At 49.9% G+C, this 16660-nt stretch overlaps 1 protein-coding gene across 1 annotated transcript in view; it reads left to right on the top strand.

Annotated features, from left to right (window-relative positions):
• EEFSEC (eukaryotic elongation factor, selenocysteine-tRNA specific) overlaps positions 1–16660 on the top strand; it is a 297040-nt gene that overhangs the window by 212791 nt on the left and 67589 nt on the right. Inside the window, exon 5 of the mRNA XM_004368396.3 lies at positions 14995–15645. Within this exon, the coding sequence (XP_004368453.1) occupies positions 14995–15645 (651 nt within the window). The remainder of the gene's footprint in view (positions 1–14994; positions 15646–16660) is intronic.

The following is a 16660-nucleotide window of genomic DNA, read 5'->3' as shown; positions in this document are numbered from 1 at the left end:
CCTTTTTTAAAAAAAAAAATTTGACTATGTCTTGTCTGTGGCAGCGTGCTTGTCCGTTTTCCCATTCTTTCCTATTCTGTGATATTCTTTGGATTGGGGCAGACATTCTAGCTCTGGCAGCATGCTTGTCCATTTCCCACTTTTGTCCTTTTGAATATATGCCAAATAAAACTTACTTTTTACTTTAAAAAAAAAAATTTGATTATGAGCAGGCGGACTGTGTGTTCTTTGTTGTTTGCTTGTCTGGGGGCACAATACTTTTCACCTCCTTCTCCAATTGGCAGGGTCAGTCACTCAGATATGGTACTGCAGGGCAGGTCTAGCTGAAGAGGAGTTACTGGGACGGGTTGTTTGTGGCACTTAGTACAGCCACCAGGGCGGGTTGGCAGTCAGTGCAGGGTAGGTTCCAGTAGGTCATGCCTGTGCTGTTTGGTGGTGTGTTGTCAAGCACATGGTTCAGGTAGGCAGGATATTGCTGGGAGATTGTTATGTGTGGAGCTAAGATGGATATGGGAGAGAGGAGAGGAACAGGAGCCAAAAACATAAGAACAAAAAAGAAAGCTAGGGGAGCTTACCATTGGAGTGGAGAGATGAGAGACTATGAAATGGAGAAAAACAGAAAGGGGAAGAGGAGGAAAAGAAAAGAATGAATAAATAAAAATCAGAAAGGTTAAAGAACCGCAAAGTTCCCAGGGATCCCACCGGTGCAGCTATGAGGTCCGGGGAAGTCGCTCTCAGGTGTTGCAGTACAGCCTGGCTAGAAGGCACAGAGGTATACAACACCAGGTATTCAGGGAACAGAAAGAGAAGGAAGATTAGAGAGACAAGAAACGGTTGTTTTGTCTCCTGCTGGAAGCTCCGTGAAGCTGCTTTCTTATACCCCGTGTTTGCTGGTCTCCTATAGGAGGCCAAGATGGCGGATCTGTGCTGCGTTAGCTGGTAGGGGACCTCTGCATGAATCTCTCCGCGCTGTCCATTCTCTGTCAGTTTTCTCACTCCATTTGGTGCTTAGCTGAGTTCTTTATCTCTTCATTTGATGTTTTAGGGTTTCAGGATTGTTGTTTTCTCTGTTCGGCTTAGTTTTTCGGATCTTTGCTTTGGAGGGACCGCGTGGTGCTTCTGTCTAGAGCGCCATTTTGCCAGAAGTCCCAAAATGTTCTTTTTGACCATGAACTTGACGCCATTCTTCTTCAGTTTGTCACTCGCAACATGGTAGACCGTATGATTTTCTGATTCAGAATGGCCAGTATCAGTCCATTTCAGCTCACTAATTCCTAGGATGGATCCCTAGTGTCGTAGTGGTTAAGAGCTTGGGTATTAACCAAAAGGTTGGCATTTTGAATACACTAGCCGCTCCTTGGAAGCCCTATGGGGCAGTTCTGCTCTGTCCTATAGGGTCCTTATGAGTCAGAAATGACTCAATGGCAACAGGTTTGTTTTTTAATGCCTAGGATATCAATGTTTATGCATTCCATTTCATTTTTGATGATTTCCAATTTTCCTAGGATCATTCTTCTTATATTCCATGTTCCGATTATTAATGGATGTTTGCAGCTCTTTCTTCTCATTTTAAGTTGCGCCACATCAGCAAATGAAGATCCTGAAAGCTTGATTCCGTCCACGTCATTAAGGTCAACTCTAGTTTGAGGAGGCAGCTCTTCCCCAGTCGTCTTTTGAGTTCCTTCCAACCTGAGAGGGTTACTTTCGGCACTGTATCAGACAATGTTCTGATGTATTCATAAGATTTCACTGGCTAATTTTTTTCAGAAGTAGACTGCCAGATCCTTCTTCCTGGTTTGTCTCAGTCCGGAAGCTCAACTGAAATCTATCTACCGTGGGTGACCCTGCTGGTATTTGAATACTGGTGACATAGCGTCCAGCATCACAGCAACACACAAGCCCCCACAGTATGACAAACTGACAGATGTGTGGGGGACTGTAGGCATGAGACAGATAAACTCCAGGATTTGTCAGCTTGCAGGCAGTGGGGATGCAGAGGATGAGGGAAAGCACAAGGTTTAGCTCGTGAGTCAGGGTGGAGCCAACTACGGTGTATCAAGACCCAGACACTCACCACGTGCTGTGCCGGACACTTGATGTGTGCCACTCCCTTATATCTTCACAGCCTCCCTGTGGCCAGGTCTTCCCCATTTTACTGATGAGAAAACTGAGACTTGGAGAAAGTCCAAAACTTTCCCAAATCTCTGAACTGGAACCACAGTTTTAACCTCTGTTAATCTGGCTCCCATCCTGTGCCTGTTCACAGAGGGGAGTGGGCATCCACAGGAGGCAGGGAGGGCTGAGGTGATGATTGGGCAGGGGTCAGAGTCTGGTCCTGAACACATCTGAAGTTCATCTCAAATGAGTGACCAGGGCCATCAGTGTGCAGGTGGACTAGATCTACTGAAAAGAGAGGGCCCTGCAGGCCTAAGGGTGGGCCCCTAAGACTTGGGCAGCCTGCCCTTTCCTCGGATTGTAAGAGCAATCATGGAATGCCATAAAGCTTTTTTAGTTTCTTGACTGGAAGGCCACAGGTCGTAATAAATAGAAATTATGAGTAGAGGAGAATAAGCTTGTGAAGAAACTCAGTTCTTTGGTTCGTGACTGCTTTATATCCCTCTGAATTAAAGGAGTTGGTGCTGTGTGGGCGTCCACAGGGAGTATCGCTGTTGGGGAGGCTGCCCACAGTGGGCCCCACGTTGTCAGGTGCTGCATTAAGCCCTTCGCATCCATTTTCCTACTGAAGCCCCATGGTGAGATGCCAGGGAGCAGCATTAACACTTTAGACGACACTCTTCTCTGATCCGCCTCATGCAATAGTATGAGGCTGAATTTGAAAATATGTCCCAAACCTATGAATCCCCTTTATAACAGTCACAGCCACTTGAGTTTGGCCACAGACAGGTTATTCTGTATCTTAGGAATCGCAATAGTGACGATTCTAATTATATAAATCAATTCCGACTGTGCTCCTCTTCTTATTCTTCTCCTCTTCTTCCTTTTTAATGATGATTATTATGCTGATTAGACATCGTGCTCTTGAGAGCTGCCCCTAGGACCCACCAAAGCAGTCTGGGTGGTGAAGCCAAGGCTCAGTGGCTGGATAGCCTCTCCAGGCCCCCCAGGTTCCCCTGAGACAGTCTCTGGTCTTGACCTGCTCACCCCCACCCTTGTCTGTCTTTGCTGATGCTACTCAGTGCTAGCTTTGTATGCTCCCAGTCTTGTACATGGCAGGTCAGGACAATAGTGTCCCTACCATGTATTGCATTTGGGTGGTGGTGGGGGGCTTTGTTCATGAGCTTGCTGGACATCACTGAGCACCTCCTGTACACCAGGGACAGAGGTGAATCAGGCCCAGCCCCTGACCCTGCCAAGGAGCTCATGTTCTGGATGGGCAGGTGGGGGCCTAAAGGGGCAGGACACCAGCATGTGCTAGAGATGAAGATGGAGTTGGGGTGGTAGGGCTGGAGCTTGAGGTGGGAAGGCAGGGCTGGAGCTGAGGCCTAGAGGGTGGATGGAAGGTGGGGTGAGGGTGGAGGTAGATGTGTTGGTCCCAGGTTAGGTGGATGGGAAACGGCCTCTGCTGAGCATAGAGCTGTGAGACACCACTGGTCTTCATGACAAAGTCAGACTTGGCTGGAGTGTAGCATGCTGGGGGCAGAGGTGCAAAGTGGTCAGGAGCCAGCCAGATCGTGAGGCACACGTGCCCCGACCAAGAACTTGGCTGAGAGGACCAAGGGGTGGGGAAGGATTCACCATGGGGGTGACATGGTCATAGTTGGGTTTTGATAAGCCCAGCTAAAGGAAAGGGTGTCTCAGGACTGTGGGGCCCACTCCCCTGAGACTACAGAGCTGCCGGAGTTCTTGCCTAGGCCCAGAGTTTGCCGGGACAGGGAGACTCATGCAGGGTAGTTGTGCTGGCTGCTTAGTGGTGATGAGTTTTCTAGGCCCAGCCCAAAGACAGGCCAGCCCCCAGGCTTGTTGTCTCCCAGTGATTCTTTACCCCCTAAAAGCTCAGAAATGTTGTTAAAAAAAAATTAAAGCTTCAATTGTATAGAAAACAGCCGAATCAAGCGTTGATGTAATTAAATTTAAAGTTTTATGAGATGACAAACATGTGGAGGGTGGGCTGGGAGGAGGAGCACACAGCTTTCTGGCAACCGCCTGGGCACTTTTACAGTTCTCTGTTGTTGCAGAGACTGGATGTTAACGAGCAGGGCTTGTTTGTGGCCTTGCCCTAGGAGCAGGGGCCTTCCCAGGGCCCTGTGGCAGACAACTGAACCCACTGTCCCTCCCTGACTGAAGGCCCCCTGTGCCAGCATGGTTCAGGGAGAAGGGAGCCAGATGAGCCCACCTGGCGTGAGACCAGACACCACGTGGGAGGCCCCTGGAGACAGGAGCATAGGACACATGTTGGAGTTAACCGTGTGGTGTGTGGTGCCATGAGGAAGTGTTACTGGGGTCCCTGAGACTCAGTAGCAGGTGGGCTGGAGCCAGTCTAGGGGACCTCTGAGAGCAGAGTGCTGAAAAGGGTTTAGCTGGGCAAAAGAGCTTAAGGGGTGGGGAAGCCGTGTAGGTGAGGAAAAGGCCTGTGTGGGTACCTGGGGCAGCGCTAAGCATGCTGCATCCGAGGACCTGACTGAAGATCCTGAATACCAACCTGGCCTGGGCATGTGAGGGTGGGGCAGGGAGCATATAGACAGGCAGAAGCACCCCACATCTCTGATCTCACTGTTGTGTCTTTAAGTGTTGGTGAAACCCCTGAGACTTCTGAAGACCTTATTTTCTTCCTCAGATGGAGCATTTCCCATTTCTGAGCCAGGATCCTGGCTCCTGCTCCCTCTGTCCCCAGGGGACACTCTAGTCGGCCTGCGCAGTCCCCCATCTAGTGGAGGGAGGCCCAGAGAAGAGGGTGGCCAGGCCAGGTGGAGGAAGCATCTCACCTACTGCCAGGAACATGTTTCCTGGCACCAGTGCTCAGAGGGCAGTGGGGCCAAGGAGGAAAGTGAGAACCTTGGCTGGCTCAGGTTGTCTCCTCACCTTGTCCCTTATCTTGTCCCTTCCCAGGGCTGGGGCCACCATTCTCCAGTGCACACGCCTCCTCGAGAAGCTAGGCACTTGCCATCGCAGTGCAGCAGTAGATGAATGGCTGTTGCCACTTTGTCTCACCTAGGATTTGGGGGCAGGATGGACTAGAAGCAGCAGACACATCAATGAAGTTGGAGGAAACTCCAAGAGCCCTTTGTTGACTCCCTCTCAGGAGCCCTTCACTGTAATCAGGGGGCACCACATTAAGACAGCATCAGAGTACCATTCCCTGGCTATCAGACTGGGGCAAATTAGAAAGCCTACAATACTGATCATTGGTGAGGGTGTGGGGAAGGGCCTTTCGTGCGGTGCTGGTGGGCTGTAAACTGGGTACTTCGAGGGCAATTGGGAAAACCTAATTCAGCTGAGAGCATATCCCCCAGCACCACAATTGCCCACTCAGGAATCAGCACTAGCCACACTTGGGGCATGTGTATGAGTTGGTGTACATAGCAGCTGTCACTGCAGCCGTGCTTGCGGTAGCAACAAGTAGCAGCCCATCTGTGCACCAGTAAGGGCATGGATGAATAAAAGGTGGAGTATTCATAGAAAGAATAACCTAGATCTGTATGTATCTGAACGTGAATAGATGTTGTCATGGATTGAATTATATTCCACCAAAAATGTGTGTATCAATTTGGCTGGGCCGTGATTCCCAATATTGTATGATTGTCCTCCATTTTGTGATTGTAATTTTATGTTAAAGAGGATTAGGGTGGGATTGTATGACACCCTTACTAAGGTCACATCCCTGATCCAGTGTAAAGGGAGTTTCCCTAGGGTGTGGCCTGCAGCACCTTTTATCTTACAAGAGATAAGCAGAGAATGGGGACCTCATACCACCAAGAAAGCAGTGCCAGGAGCAGAGCGTGTTCTTTGGACCCGGGTCCCTGCGCGGAGAAGCTCCTAGTCCGGGAGAAGATTGATGAGAAGGCCAACAGAAAGAGAAAGCCTTCCCCTGGAGCTGACGCCCTGAATTTGGACTTCTAGCCTACTTTAGTGTGAGGAAATAAATTTCTCTTTGTTAAAGCCATCCACTTGTGGTATTTCTGTTATAGCAGCGCTAGAATGACTAAGACAGATGTCAAAGACATAATGGGAAGGGAAGAAGGAAGGAACGGAATTAAACAATAGTATGGTGCCATTAGTATTAATTAACAAACACATACGCTATTCATGGATAAATGTGTATGCATAAATGTATAAAATAGGACACATCAAGAAATCATGAAGGTAATTGCCTCAGGGGAGGAGAAAGAGGGGGCTTGAACTGGAACCTTCAACTTGATGTCAAGTTGAATCTTAATGGTCAGCCCCAGGTGGTGGGGACACAGGTATTTATTTATCGTATCATTTGACTCTCCATACCTTTCTGAATGTTTTTTATTTCTCTGAAAACAAGTGGGTGGGAACTGAGCCCCTGGGGCAGACCTGCCATGTCTAGGGGCACCCCCAGAGGCATGCTGGGGAGTGGGGATCCGAGCCAATGCAGGGAGCTGGCTACCCCCAGGAGCCTGCACAGCTTGGCTCGTCCTTGTGCAGAGACCTGAGCTTGGTTTTTGTGTGTGTAAGATGTGATTAATGCATTAGGCAGGGGGGAAATGTCTTATCTGTATACGGCCTAGCTCGAAGAAGAGGGAGAAATAAGAGCAGCCAAATTGAAACCTTATTAAACAAAATTGGTGAGGTCTGATGGAGCCAAACCTAGACTGATCTTTAAAAGCTTATTTCATTTTTTCCCCTCCGGTCTGAACCTCTTTGAATTGAAGTAACTGATCCTGCTGTAAGCTTATTAGTGTCAAACCTTGTGTGTTTCTTTTCCTCTCCGATTTACATTTTATTAAGTAATGCCGAAGTTGCAAGGCCCCAAACCTAGCCTTTGGCACTGCCAGGAGCTTCCAGGCTCATTAATGGAACAAAAATGGATAATAGCAGCCCAATCTCATTACAGCGAGTACCATTATTACAAAAATCTCTGCACATCAGAGAGGCTGTGAAGCGCAAGGCCATTACGCTCTTCTTCCAAGAATCTGTTGATTCTGAAGAATGCTGGGAAGACCAGAACTGCTGTTCTGCGTGATGGTGGGCCATCAGGTGTCAGCTCAGTTCTTGCTGTGAGAAGCCATGCAGCTCAATGACTCGCTGTGTGCTAAGTGAAAGTAACCAGTTGAGTTTTATTTCCTCTTGGGCTTCCACTGTAGATAGAAGGTGTGTCTTTATGGTATGAGATAGTGAAAGAATATGAGCTTTAACGTCACACAGATCTGGGTGCTTGGGACAGATGTCAACCTCTGGGGGCCTCAGCTTCCTTGTCTGTAAAATGAGATATCATTGGCCATCATAAAGGTTATTATGAGAATTAAATGGAATCAGGTCTGTAAAGCTTGTCCATGTGGTAGGTTACCAACAGGTGTGAGGTCCCTCTTTTCTTTACCATCTGTAGATCGGTCCCATGATAAAATAATTACATTTATCTGCACATTAACTGGACACTTACTGGTCCATGCAGGGTGCTGTGGGGAACAGAGATGAACCAATTATGATTCCCACCCTCAAGTTTCTTACAGTGGAGATTTTCAGTAGCCTCAGAAAGCACATAGTAAAGAGAGACCAAATAATTCTAGGCACAATATCATGCAGAATCCTCAGAGTGCTAGAAAACTAAATATGCTGCAGTTCCTCAAAAGACCAGAAAGAGCATTGGAGCCCATCAGGCGTGGGTACAGACATGGGATGTTTATTCGTTCTCTCCTCGATTGATTCAGCAAACACTTCTGCATGTCTGTCCTGTGCTGGCAAAAGTATGCTCCCCAGAAACAGAAAACAGAAGTGTCTGGGAGGGAGGGAGGCAGCTGAGAAGTCAGATTGGAAAATGTCCCTTGGTCTTGGCATTTGGGAGGCTGTGGCTAACCTGAACCAGGGCAGTGACAGTGGCTTCAGGCAGGAGGAGATAGTGCCTGGGCTTTGGACTCAGACACATCTAGGTTCAAATCCTGCCTCGGCCATACCTGAATTTTGAGTCGGGCTGGAGAGTTGGGCTCACATCACTGCTTCTTGGCGTTGAGGTTAGACATCAGTCCTCTCACGGGAGGAAGTCCCTACCCAGGGCCTGGGTGGATCCCCTCTCTGAAGGCCTCCCTCTCTGTTCCTCTCCTGGACCACTTGTTGGGTTCAGGCTGTGCAGCATCAACACTGCCCATCATCCAGAATCTGTAGACATGGGTGGGTCCTTCCCTGACTCTGGCCCTGAAGAACCTGGGGGGGCAAGGCTGCTCACTCACAGCCCCAGCTGCCTGCACGCCTGCTACTCAGCTGGCCAGTGGCCACATAGCATCAGCCTGCCTAATTGTCCTGGCACTCATCTTATTGTCCCAAGTTTCAGCCTTATTTGCTTTGTGACCTTGGAGACATCAAAAACCTCTGTTTCTTCATCCATAAAATTAATGTAAAAATATTGACCTGTCTCATAGGGTTTTTATGAAGAATAACTGACCCAGATGATGGTAAAGCTCCTTTGTTAGTGAGAAAGGACCAAACTGCTTACCCAGCATGAACTTGAGTTTTAAAAATTGTTTGCCTGCTTGATGTATTCCTCTCTCCCTCCCTCCATCTGCCCCTTTCTTCCCCAGCATGCTTAGTGCTGGAGAGATAGGAAGGACAGGAGGGAGGGATTCTACAACCAGCGTCTAGGGATCTGAGCTCAAGGAAGGGGCCCAGGGAGCCTCCAGTCCCACTCATACAGTGTTCTGTAGCAGTGCTTCTTCCCGCTTTGCCCATCCAGCCTTCTAACTGCTCACACTGCCAAGGAAGCCCAGTGCCTCTTGTCAGCGGGCTCACTCAGCCTGCTTCTACCCTGTTGGGCAGGCTCCTTACCTTTGGGGTTTTCTGGAGCCACTGACTGTTCAGCCAGCCTCAGGGGTCAGTTCTCATGCTTCTACAGCATGTATATATATCTCCCTGGGCCTTGGTGGATTTACGTGTCCCAGACCCAGGCTGGGGCTCCCTGGGGGCAGGGACAATGTTATATCCATCATGGCTCAGTTTACTTATTTCCCAAATATCTACTGAGGTCTCCTGAGACAGAACCATGGAGAAAGCTAAGACCTTGTTCTCATGCAAGTTACACTCCAGTGCAGGAGTGACAGCCAGTAAACAACCACATAGATAATAGGTTAGGTGGTGACAAGTGCTATGAAGAAAAATAAAACAAGGAGAAGGCGATAGAGAATGATGTGGGGGTGGGGGTGTTTGTGCTGTCTTTCATCAGGTGGTCAAGGATGGGCTCTGATAAAGTGATAAATGAGTGGAGACATGAAGGCATGAAGGAAATGAGGAGGAGAGATAAGTGAGTATCTTGGGAAGAGCATCCCAGTCAGAGGAACTGGCAAGTGCAAAGGCCCTGGGGTAGGAGCGTGCTTGGCATGTTTAGGGAGCAAGAAGCAAGAAGCCCTATGTGACTGGAGTGATGCGAGCAAGGGTGAGGGGAGTAGCCAATTAAGTCAGAAATAGCAGAGGGCTGGGTCATAGGGCCTGATGGGTCATGGAAGGGATTTTAGCTTTTACAGCATGAGATGGAAAGCCACTGGGGAGTTTGGAGAACGTCATGTCCTCCAGTGTTTCAGTAGAACTACTCTAGCTGCTCAGTGGACAACAGACTGCAGAAGAAAAGGTGCAATCATCAAAGCAAGGTGGTAGCACAGGGTGGAGTGGGGAAGAGGTGAGGAGGGGTCTCTTTTGAAGATAGAGCTGATTCCGTTTCCTGGTGACTGGGATGCGGGTATGATAGAGAGAAGAACCAAGGGTGAGACCAAGGTTTTTCACCTGAGTAGCTGGAAACCTAATGCAGCCATTGGTGAGAAGGAGAAAACTGTTGGAGAGGTACTTTTAGACACAGTGAGCTCGAGGTGTCTGCGAGACATCTAGAAGATGGAGATGTTGAAGAGGCAGTTGGATATGTAAATCTGTGTCCCCAGTGGCCCATCCTCAACCTCCCCTTTGGATGAGACTTGTGGGTTTATCTGGCTGCCTACCTACCCTTTCCTCTCGGCTATCTCAGACACATCCCTTCCCCAGACACCTGCTTCTCCCTTGTTCTTCCCCATCTTAGCAACAGTACAACCCAGACAGTTCCTTAGACTAGAAACCTTGGAGTTCCTCTTTATGTGCCATCTCTTCCTCACCCACCCTCAGCCTGTCACCAAAACCTTTCAACGCTACTGCAGAAATAGGTCTTTGAGTCTGTTAGCTTCTCTGAGTATCTTCCTTGCTAGTTTCCCTCTTGCCCTTCATATTTCACACTCCCCCCTACCCCAGTCCATTCTCCATGCTGTGTCCAAGGTAGTCTTTTAAAAATGCAAATGAGAAGGCATCATTCCTTGGCCCACCCACCACTCCCACTAGTGGCTTTGCCTTGTCTCCAGCCTTACCGGACATCTGCCCAACCCCCTCCACTGAAGCCAAGCCCTTAGGCTTGCTGGGCTTGCTGGGCTCTGCCCTCTGCCTAGAACCCTGTGGCCCCTCCCCATTCGTCCGCTCTCAGCTGAGGTGCCACCTACTCAGAGAAGTCCTCCCTGACCACCCAGGATGTATTAGGTCCCCAGTTATTCTCTCTCATAGCACCCTGTTCTCGTTCTCCTAGCATGTCCCCACAGTGTTGTAAACATCTCCCCACAACATTTACTAGTTGATTATTTCATTTAATGTCTGCCTCCCTGTAGGCAGTGACTCCATAGGATCCAAACTGTGTCTGTTGTGCTTGCCCAGGTATCAGTCCAGGGCCTGGGCCTGGTACCTGGGAGAGATTTAATAAGTCTCTGTTGAGTGAGTGCATATATGTGTGTCTCAACCACTCAGCGCTGCCATAAGGAAGTATTTGGTGAGTGAGTGGAATAAGTGGATAGAGTCTCTCCAAGTTGGCTAGAAAGTCAATGGCTGTAAAGGAAAGCCTTTTTTCCCGAGTCTTTGCTTGATAAAATTATCCACTTTTCTGTGTGTGTGTGTGTGTGTGTGTGTGTGTGTGTGTCGCTATGAGTCAGAATCGACTCCACAGTTAGTGGGTTTGGCTTTTTTTTGGATGTGTCCTAAATGGGATCTTCTACTATTCTGTGTTAAAATGTGTGTGGTGACACTGTCTGTGTGCTCATGGGTGAGTGGCCCTGTAGGGCACCAAGTCACCCCATCTGCGTCTTTATTTGCTTCACAATTTCCTGTCGTGGCCCTTAAAATCTTGATTTGCACAGTTATTTGTCTTTCTGTTCTTCATGGTGCCCTCGTAAGACATTCTTTATTATTTTAGTCCTAAGAACACGAGCTCTGTTGAAAGGAGAACACGCTTTGAATAAAGCCTGCTTGGAGTGCAGCTGGATGGGGTGGGGGTGGGGCCGCTGGCAGCCTCGCAGGGAGCCTCATAAACACAAGAATCTTTTTCAAGTCCCAGCAGGTCTGGAATCTCAGCTTGGTGCTTTGCCAGGTGTACTTTTGCCATAAGGGGCATTTCTCCTCAGAATCAGATGCAGTCACTTGCTTCACATGGTGGGAGTGTTTAGCTGCGTCTGTCGTGAGCAGGGTGGTTTGCAGTGCCTGTCTTACAGGGGAGACACACACATTTGATAGGAAAAATGTAGAAATCTGACAGTGCCTAGGAGGTGATGTGCATCACTGGGGTCTCTTCTCCCCTATTGATGGAAGCATACACTGGTAGTTAATTTGTCTAGTAGTTAAGCTTCACATATCCTAAGACCCAGCAGGTCTACTCCAGGACATGTCCTCAAGAACCCCCTGCACATGTGCACCAGACAGGATTGTTGTGTGAGCAAGAATTCATCACAGCATTTTCCTGCATTACATTGGAAACTACCTAAGTGCACATTGGTAGGAGACTGGGTTGTGGTATGTGGTATATGTGCACAGTGTGTTGTATGGCGTTGTCAGTGAGCGAGCTATAGATACATAAAACAACACTGACAATTTTAGCATCATAACTAGTATGATGCTCCTTCATAAAGTTCAGAAACTTATGAAGGGAATTACTGATTAGGCAAATGTCCTACATATGTAGTAAGCTCTAAACCCACTACCATTGTGTCAGTTTCAACTCAAAGTGACCCCCCCAAGGTTGTAAATCTCTATGGAAGCAGGCTGCCATGTCTTTCTGCTGCTGGTGGTTTTGAACCACTAACCTTTTGGTTAGCAGTCAATCGCATTAACCAGTGCACCACCAGAGCTCCTTAGTAAGCCTCTACACAGACATATATAAAGAAAGGGAATACTGCGTGCCAAATCCCAGATAGTGATTACCTCCAGCTGGAGGTAGGTTGGGAGGCGCACAGAGGTAGATGCAGGTTATTGGTAATGTTTTAGTTCTTGGGGTGGGCGATGGGTTCGTGGGTATTTATCATATTGTTATTTAAATCAGTAAATAAATGGAGGCAGGGACGGCCATGTAAACTAGCAATTAGCAGTTACAACATCACATGTAAGTGATGCTCAGAGAAATCTGCAGAGAATGGGAACAGCTCTGTCTGGAGTAGTTGGCCAGGAGGTGATGAGACAGCAGGGGTGTTAGGGATGAGTGGGGATTTTCCAGGTGAAAGGAATTCCAGGTAGAAGGAGCATCATGGGTAGAGCACAGAGACATGCAGACCCCAGGGTGTTCAGGGAGCTGTCTGAGTCTCTTCTGTCTGTGGCTTAGATGGCTGATGGGCATGTTGGGTCAGAGAGCGCTGCCAGGTTGGACTGAATGATAGAAGGCTTCAGTAAAAGGTGTGCTAGGGTGATAGGACATGACCCTGTCAGCCAGGGCTTCTGAGCTGTCCCCCACTCTACCCCACACTGAGCAGTCCTACCCATCTGTAGTTTCCTATAGAATCTCAGTTTGCAAACGGATCTTCCTGCTTACAACTACTACAACCAAAATGTTTGAAAGCCATGTTGTGGAAGATAGGGGCCTGCACAGAATTTGATGCAGAATTTCATCATCAGATATGTGTTTTAGAAAGCTGCCTGGAGGAGGGGGACTGGTGTGGCTGGGGGCAAGGACAGGGCCAACAAGGCAGCAGCAGGCACCTGGCAGGGGAAGACTGCAGTTCAGGCCCTGCTTCACTGGCACGGACGCTTCGGGTGGGATAGTGTTCTCTGCTTACTCTCAGACGCCTTCCTGAAAATCTTATTTTCCTACTGCCTTACAAAGCCTTTCAGAGATGTTTTATCTTTCTTTTTGATTGATCTTGGATGTGGCTTTTTGACACCGTTCTTCTCACTTTCTCTGCTCCCTGACCTCTTGGTTAGGTAGTTAATGATCTTTAAACAAACATGTGAATATTATGGCTCTCCAGGAAAGGTCCTGGACTCTTGGGCCATTAGCACAGTCTTTCCCCTTACCCAGGGAGAGAATCCGTGTCCCACTTCCCCAGATTTTCTGACACACGAGATGTGTGCAACCTAATGTCAAAACTGTTTTCAGCTTAGCAACTTTTGATGCCACTTTCTCTGAAATAGGTTACACATTTCCTTGCTTGGTTAAACAGAAATCTATGAACACAATTTCATCTCACCTCAGAGAGAGTGGGTCATAGTCAGGAACATTCATTCATTTTGTGAACATTTATTAGGGCCTTTTCTGTGTCTGTTCCTAATTTACAAGCTGTGGGTACAGAAATGTGCCACCTTATACTAGTCAGTGTGGTCTTTAAAAACAAATAAGATCGGGTTACCCCTTTGCCTGAAACCCCCAGTGGCTCCCCTGGTACTTAGACTAAGAGCCCAGCTCCTCACTGTGGTCTTCTGGCTACCCGCGGTTGGCCCTGCCCCAGCTGCTGGCCCGCTCCCCTCCCGGTCACGTCCTCCTCACCCTGCTCCAGCCCCTCCAGCCACTTTCTTTGTTTCTCAGACTCGCTAAGCTTCTTCCCACATGGGAGCCTTTGCACTTATGGACTCCACATTTAGGACTCTCTTTCCTCAGGTCTCCACACAGCTAACTGCTTCTTGTCACCAGGTCTTAGCGTAGACGTCCCCTTTGCAGAGAGGGCTCTCCAGGACAGGCCCTAGGCTCCTGGGCCTACCCAGGGAGAAAGTCAGGTCCCTTCCCCCAGACTTCCTGGCAGATGATGCCCACAATCCAATGTCAGAATTGCCTTTTGTTTAACTAACCCTAACCACTCTATCTATCAAAATCAGCCCTGCCTACCCCAGTCATTCTCAATCACGTGTCGTTGTTTTTAGAGGTTACGTTCTTTGAAAACAGGCTCACTCTACCCCTATCCTAGAACAGTTCCTGGCCCCAGCAGCCCTCAGTGGCCATGTGTGGAATGAGTGAATATAGGCTCCACCCTTAGAGACTCACTGCCAGTGGGCAGGTGGACACAGAACAGAAGCGGCAGGATGCAGCCATTGTGCAACCCAGGCTGAGGTACTACCAGAGACAGGGACATGCCCTACCACAGGGGTCTTTGGAGGCTTTCTGGAGCAGTGATGCTAACCAGGGCTTTAGAAGACAGATGGACATAGTTTGACAGGCTGAGTATGAGGAGGCCACACTGTGCAGGGGAACAAACGTATACAGGGGGTTAGAGACAAGAGAATGCCAGAATCATCAATGAAAAAAGAGAAGTCTGGTTGGATTGGAGCCCGGGGTGCGCAGGGGTAGACGCTGTAGGGAATAGAAGATGGCGAGAGCTAAGGTGGACCAGGGTGGGCTGCTGTGACCACTGCCTTTATCCCAGAATGGGGGTAAGACTTAAAGATTGAGGCCCAGACCTACATAGTAGGTCTGGGCCTCAAGGGTAGAATCTCCCTTTGGGTTTTCAGAGTGGAGCTTACTCCATACAAGGGAATCTGACTGGGCTTGCCCCAGAGCTCCTCCCGGCGGGTGTGCCCATTTCACACGTCTCTCCTCTCTCGTCCCTTCAGGTGGTAAAGAAGGTGAAGTCAATGCAGATGTTCCACATGCCAGTCACCTCAGCCATGCAAGGAGACCGACTGGGCATATGCGTGACCCAGTTTGACCCCAAGCTGCTGGAGCGCGGGCTAGTGTGTGCCCCTGAGTCCCTGCACACCATCCACGCGGCCCTCATCTCCCTGGAGAAGATCCCGTATTTCCGGGGGCCCCTGCAGACCAAGGCCAAGTTCCACATCACGGTGGGCCATGAGACAGTCATGGGCCGGCTGATGTTCTTCAGCCCCGCCCCCGACCACTTCGACCACGAGCCTGTGCTGGACTCATTCGATTTCTCTCGCGAGTACCTCTTCCAGGAGCAGTTCCTGTGCAAGGACACGGCGCTGGCAGACAGTGGCGAGGCCGACCAGCAGGCGGGTCAGGCCACCAAGGGCCACTGCCCCCGGCAGCAGTGGGCCCTTGTGGAATTCGAGAAGCCGGTCACCTGCCCTCGGCTCTGCCTGATGATCGGCTCCAGGCTCGACACAGACATTCACTCGAACACCTGCCGGCTGGCCTTCCACGGCACCCTGCTGCACGGGCTGGAGGATAAGAACTATGCTGAGAGTGTCCTGCCCAGGCTGAAGGTGTACAAGCTGAAGCACAAGCAAGGCCTCGTAGAGCGGGTGAGCCCCCTCCCCACGGCCCTCTCTGTACAACTCAGGGGGGCCAGACCCTACATGGCCCAGCACTCGCAATGAGAGCCAGGAAGGTGTCTGGTCCAAACCTCACCCTCAGGCAACTGAGGCCCAGAGTGGCCAAGGGGCCTGAGTTCTCTCGGCCAGTCCATCACAGGCACCCGCTTCCCTGAGCTGCCCTGCCTCACTTACCTGCCTACAGACTCTGGTGAGCAGAGTGGCCAGGCCTCCCACACAAGCCCATTTCAGAGGGCAGAGTTTAGCACCTGGCCGAAAGCCAGCAGTGCCAGTGGTCTCCTGAGCATTGCATGGGAAACTGTGCCCTGCCCTGCCATTCCGATGGCCAGGCACTGCCCCCATGTCCTTGTTGGGGATCTGAGCCTTCATCAGGCTGGGTGGCAGTCCATGTCCACCCTGAACCAGGCAAGCAGGCCTGTCCTCAGCTTGAGGGTTGGGGTACAGGGGTTAATGGTGGCAGGGAGCAAGAGGTGGGAAGGTACAGGAGGAGGGCAGAGTCGGAGGTCTAGGCCAGCAGCTCTCCTGGGCAAGAGTGGGGTACTGACGTCTACTCTCACTGGGTGCATTTCTGGGGATGTGGGTGCACCCGTCTAGCTGACAGGCCTATCTTGGGGTGGGCAGAATGCAGTGGTCCGTGAGCCTGTGCAGGGTACTGAAGCCTTGAAATTCCTTCTCCCATTGGGCCCTGCCTGCCCACCATCTGTTCATGTTGCTCCGAGTAGGAATCCATGCCTGCTGCTCTTGAACAAGCAGGTGGTTGGATGATGGATGAACAACTGTCCAAACCTCACTGTCCCTTGTGGCTAACTCCTGGGGTCATGCCTGTCTGGGTCAGTTATGGTGGGTGTCCCAGCACTTGGCGGGCTCCAGCTGACTCAGAGCCGGCATTGCTGGCAAGCCCCATGTGAGACTGGGACCGGAGCCCTGAGACTTCAGTCCTGAGGTTTACAGAAAACCTCCCCCACCCAGCATGAAGGACAGAGGG

The sequence above is a fragment of the Trichechus manatus genome, unplaced genomic scaffold, assembly GCF_000243295.1.
Source record: "Trichechus manatus latirostris isolate Lorelei unplaced genomic scaffold, TriManLat1.0 scaffold00001, whole genome shotgun sequence".
Taxonomy (NCBI): Eukaryota; Metazoa; Chordata; class Mammalia; order Sirenia; family Trichechidae; genus Trichechus; species Trichechus manatus.
This window is presented reverse-complemented; position numbering and strand designations above follow the sequence as displayed.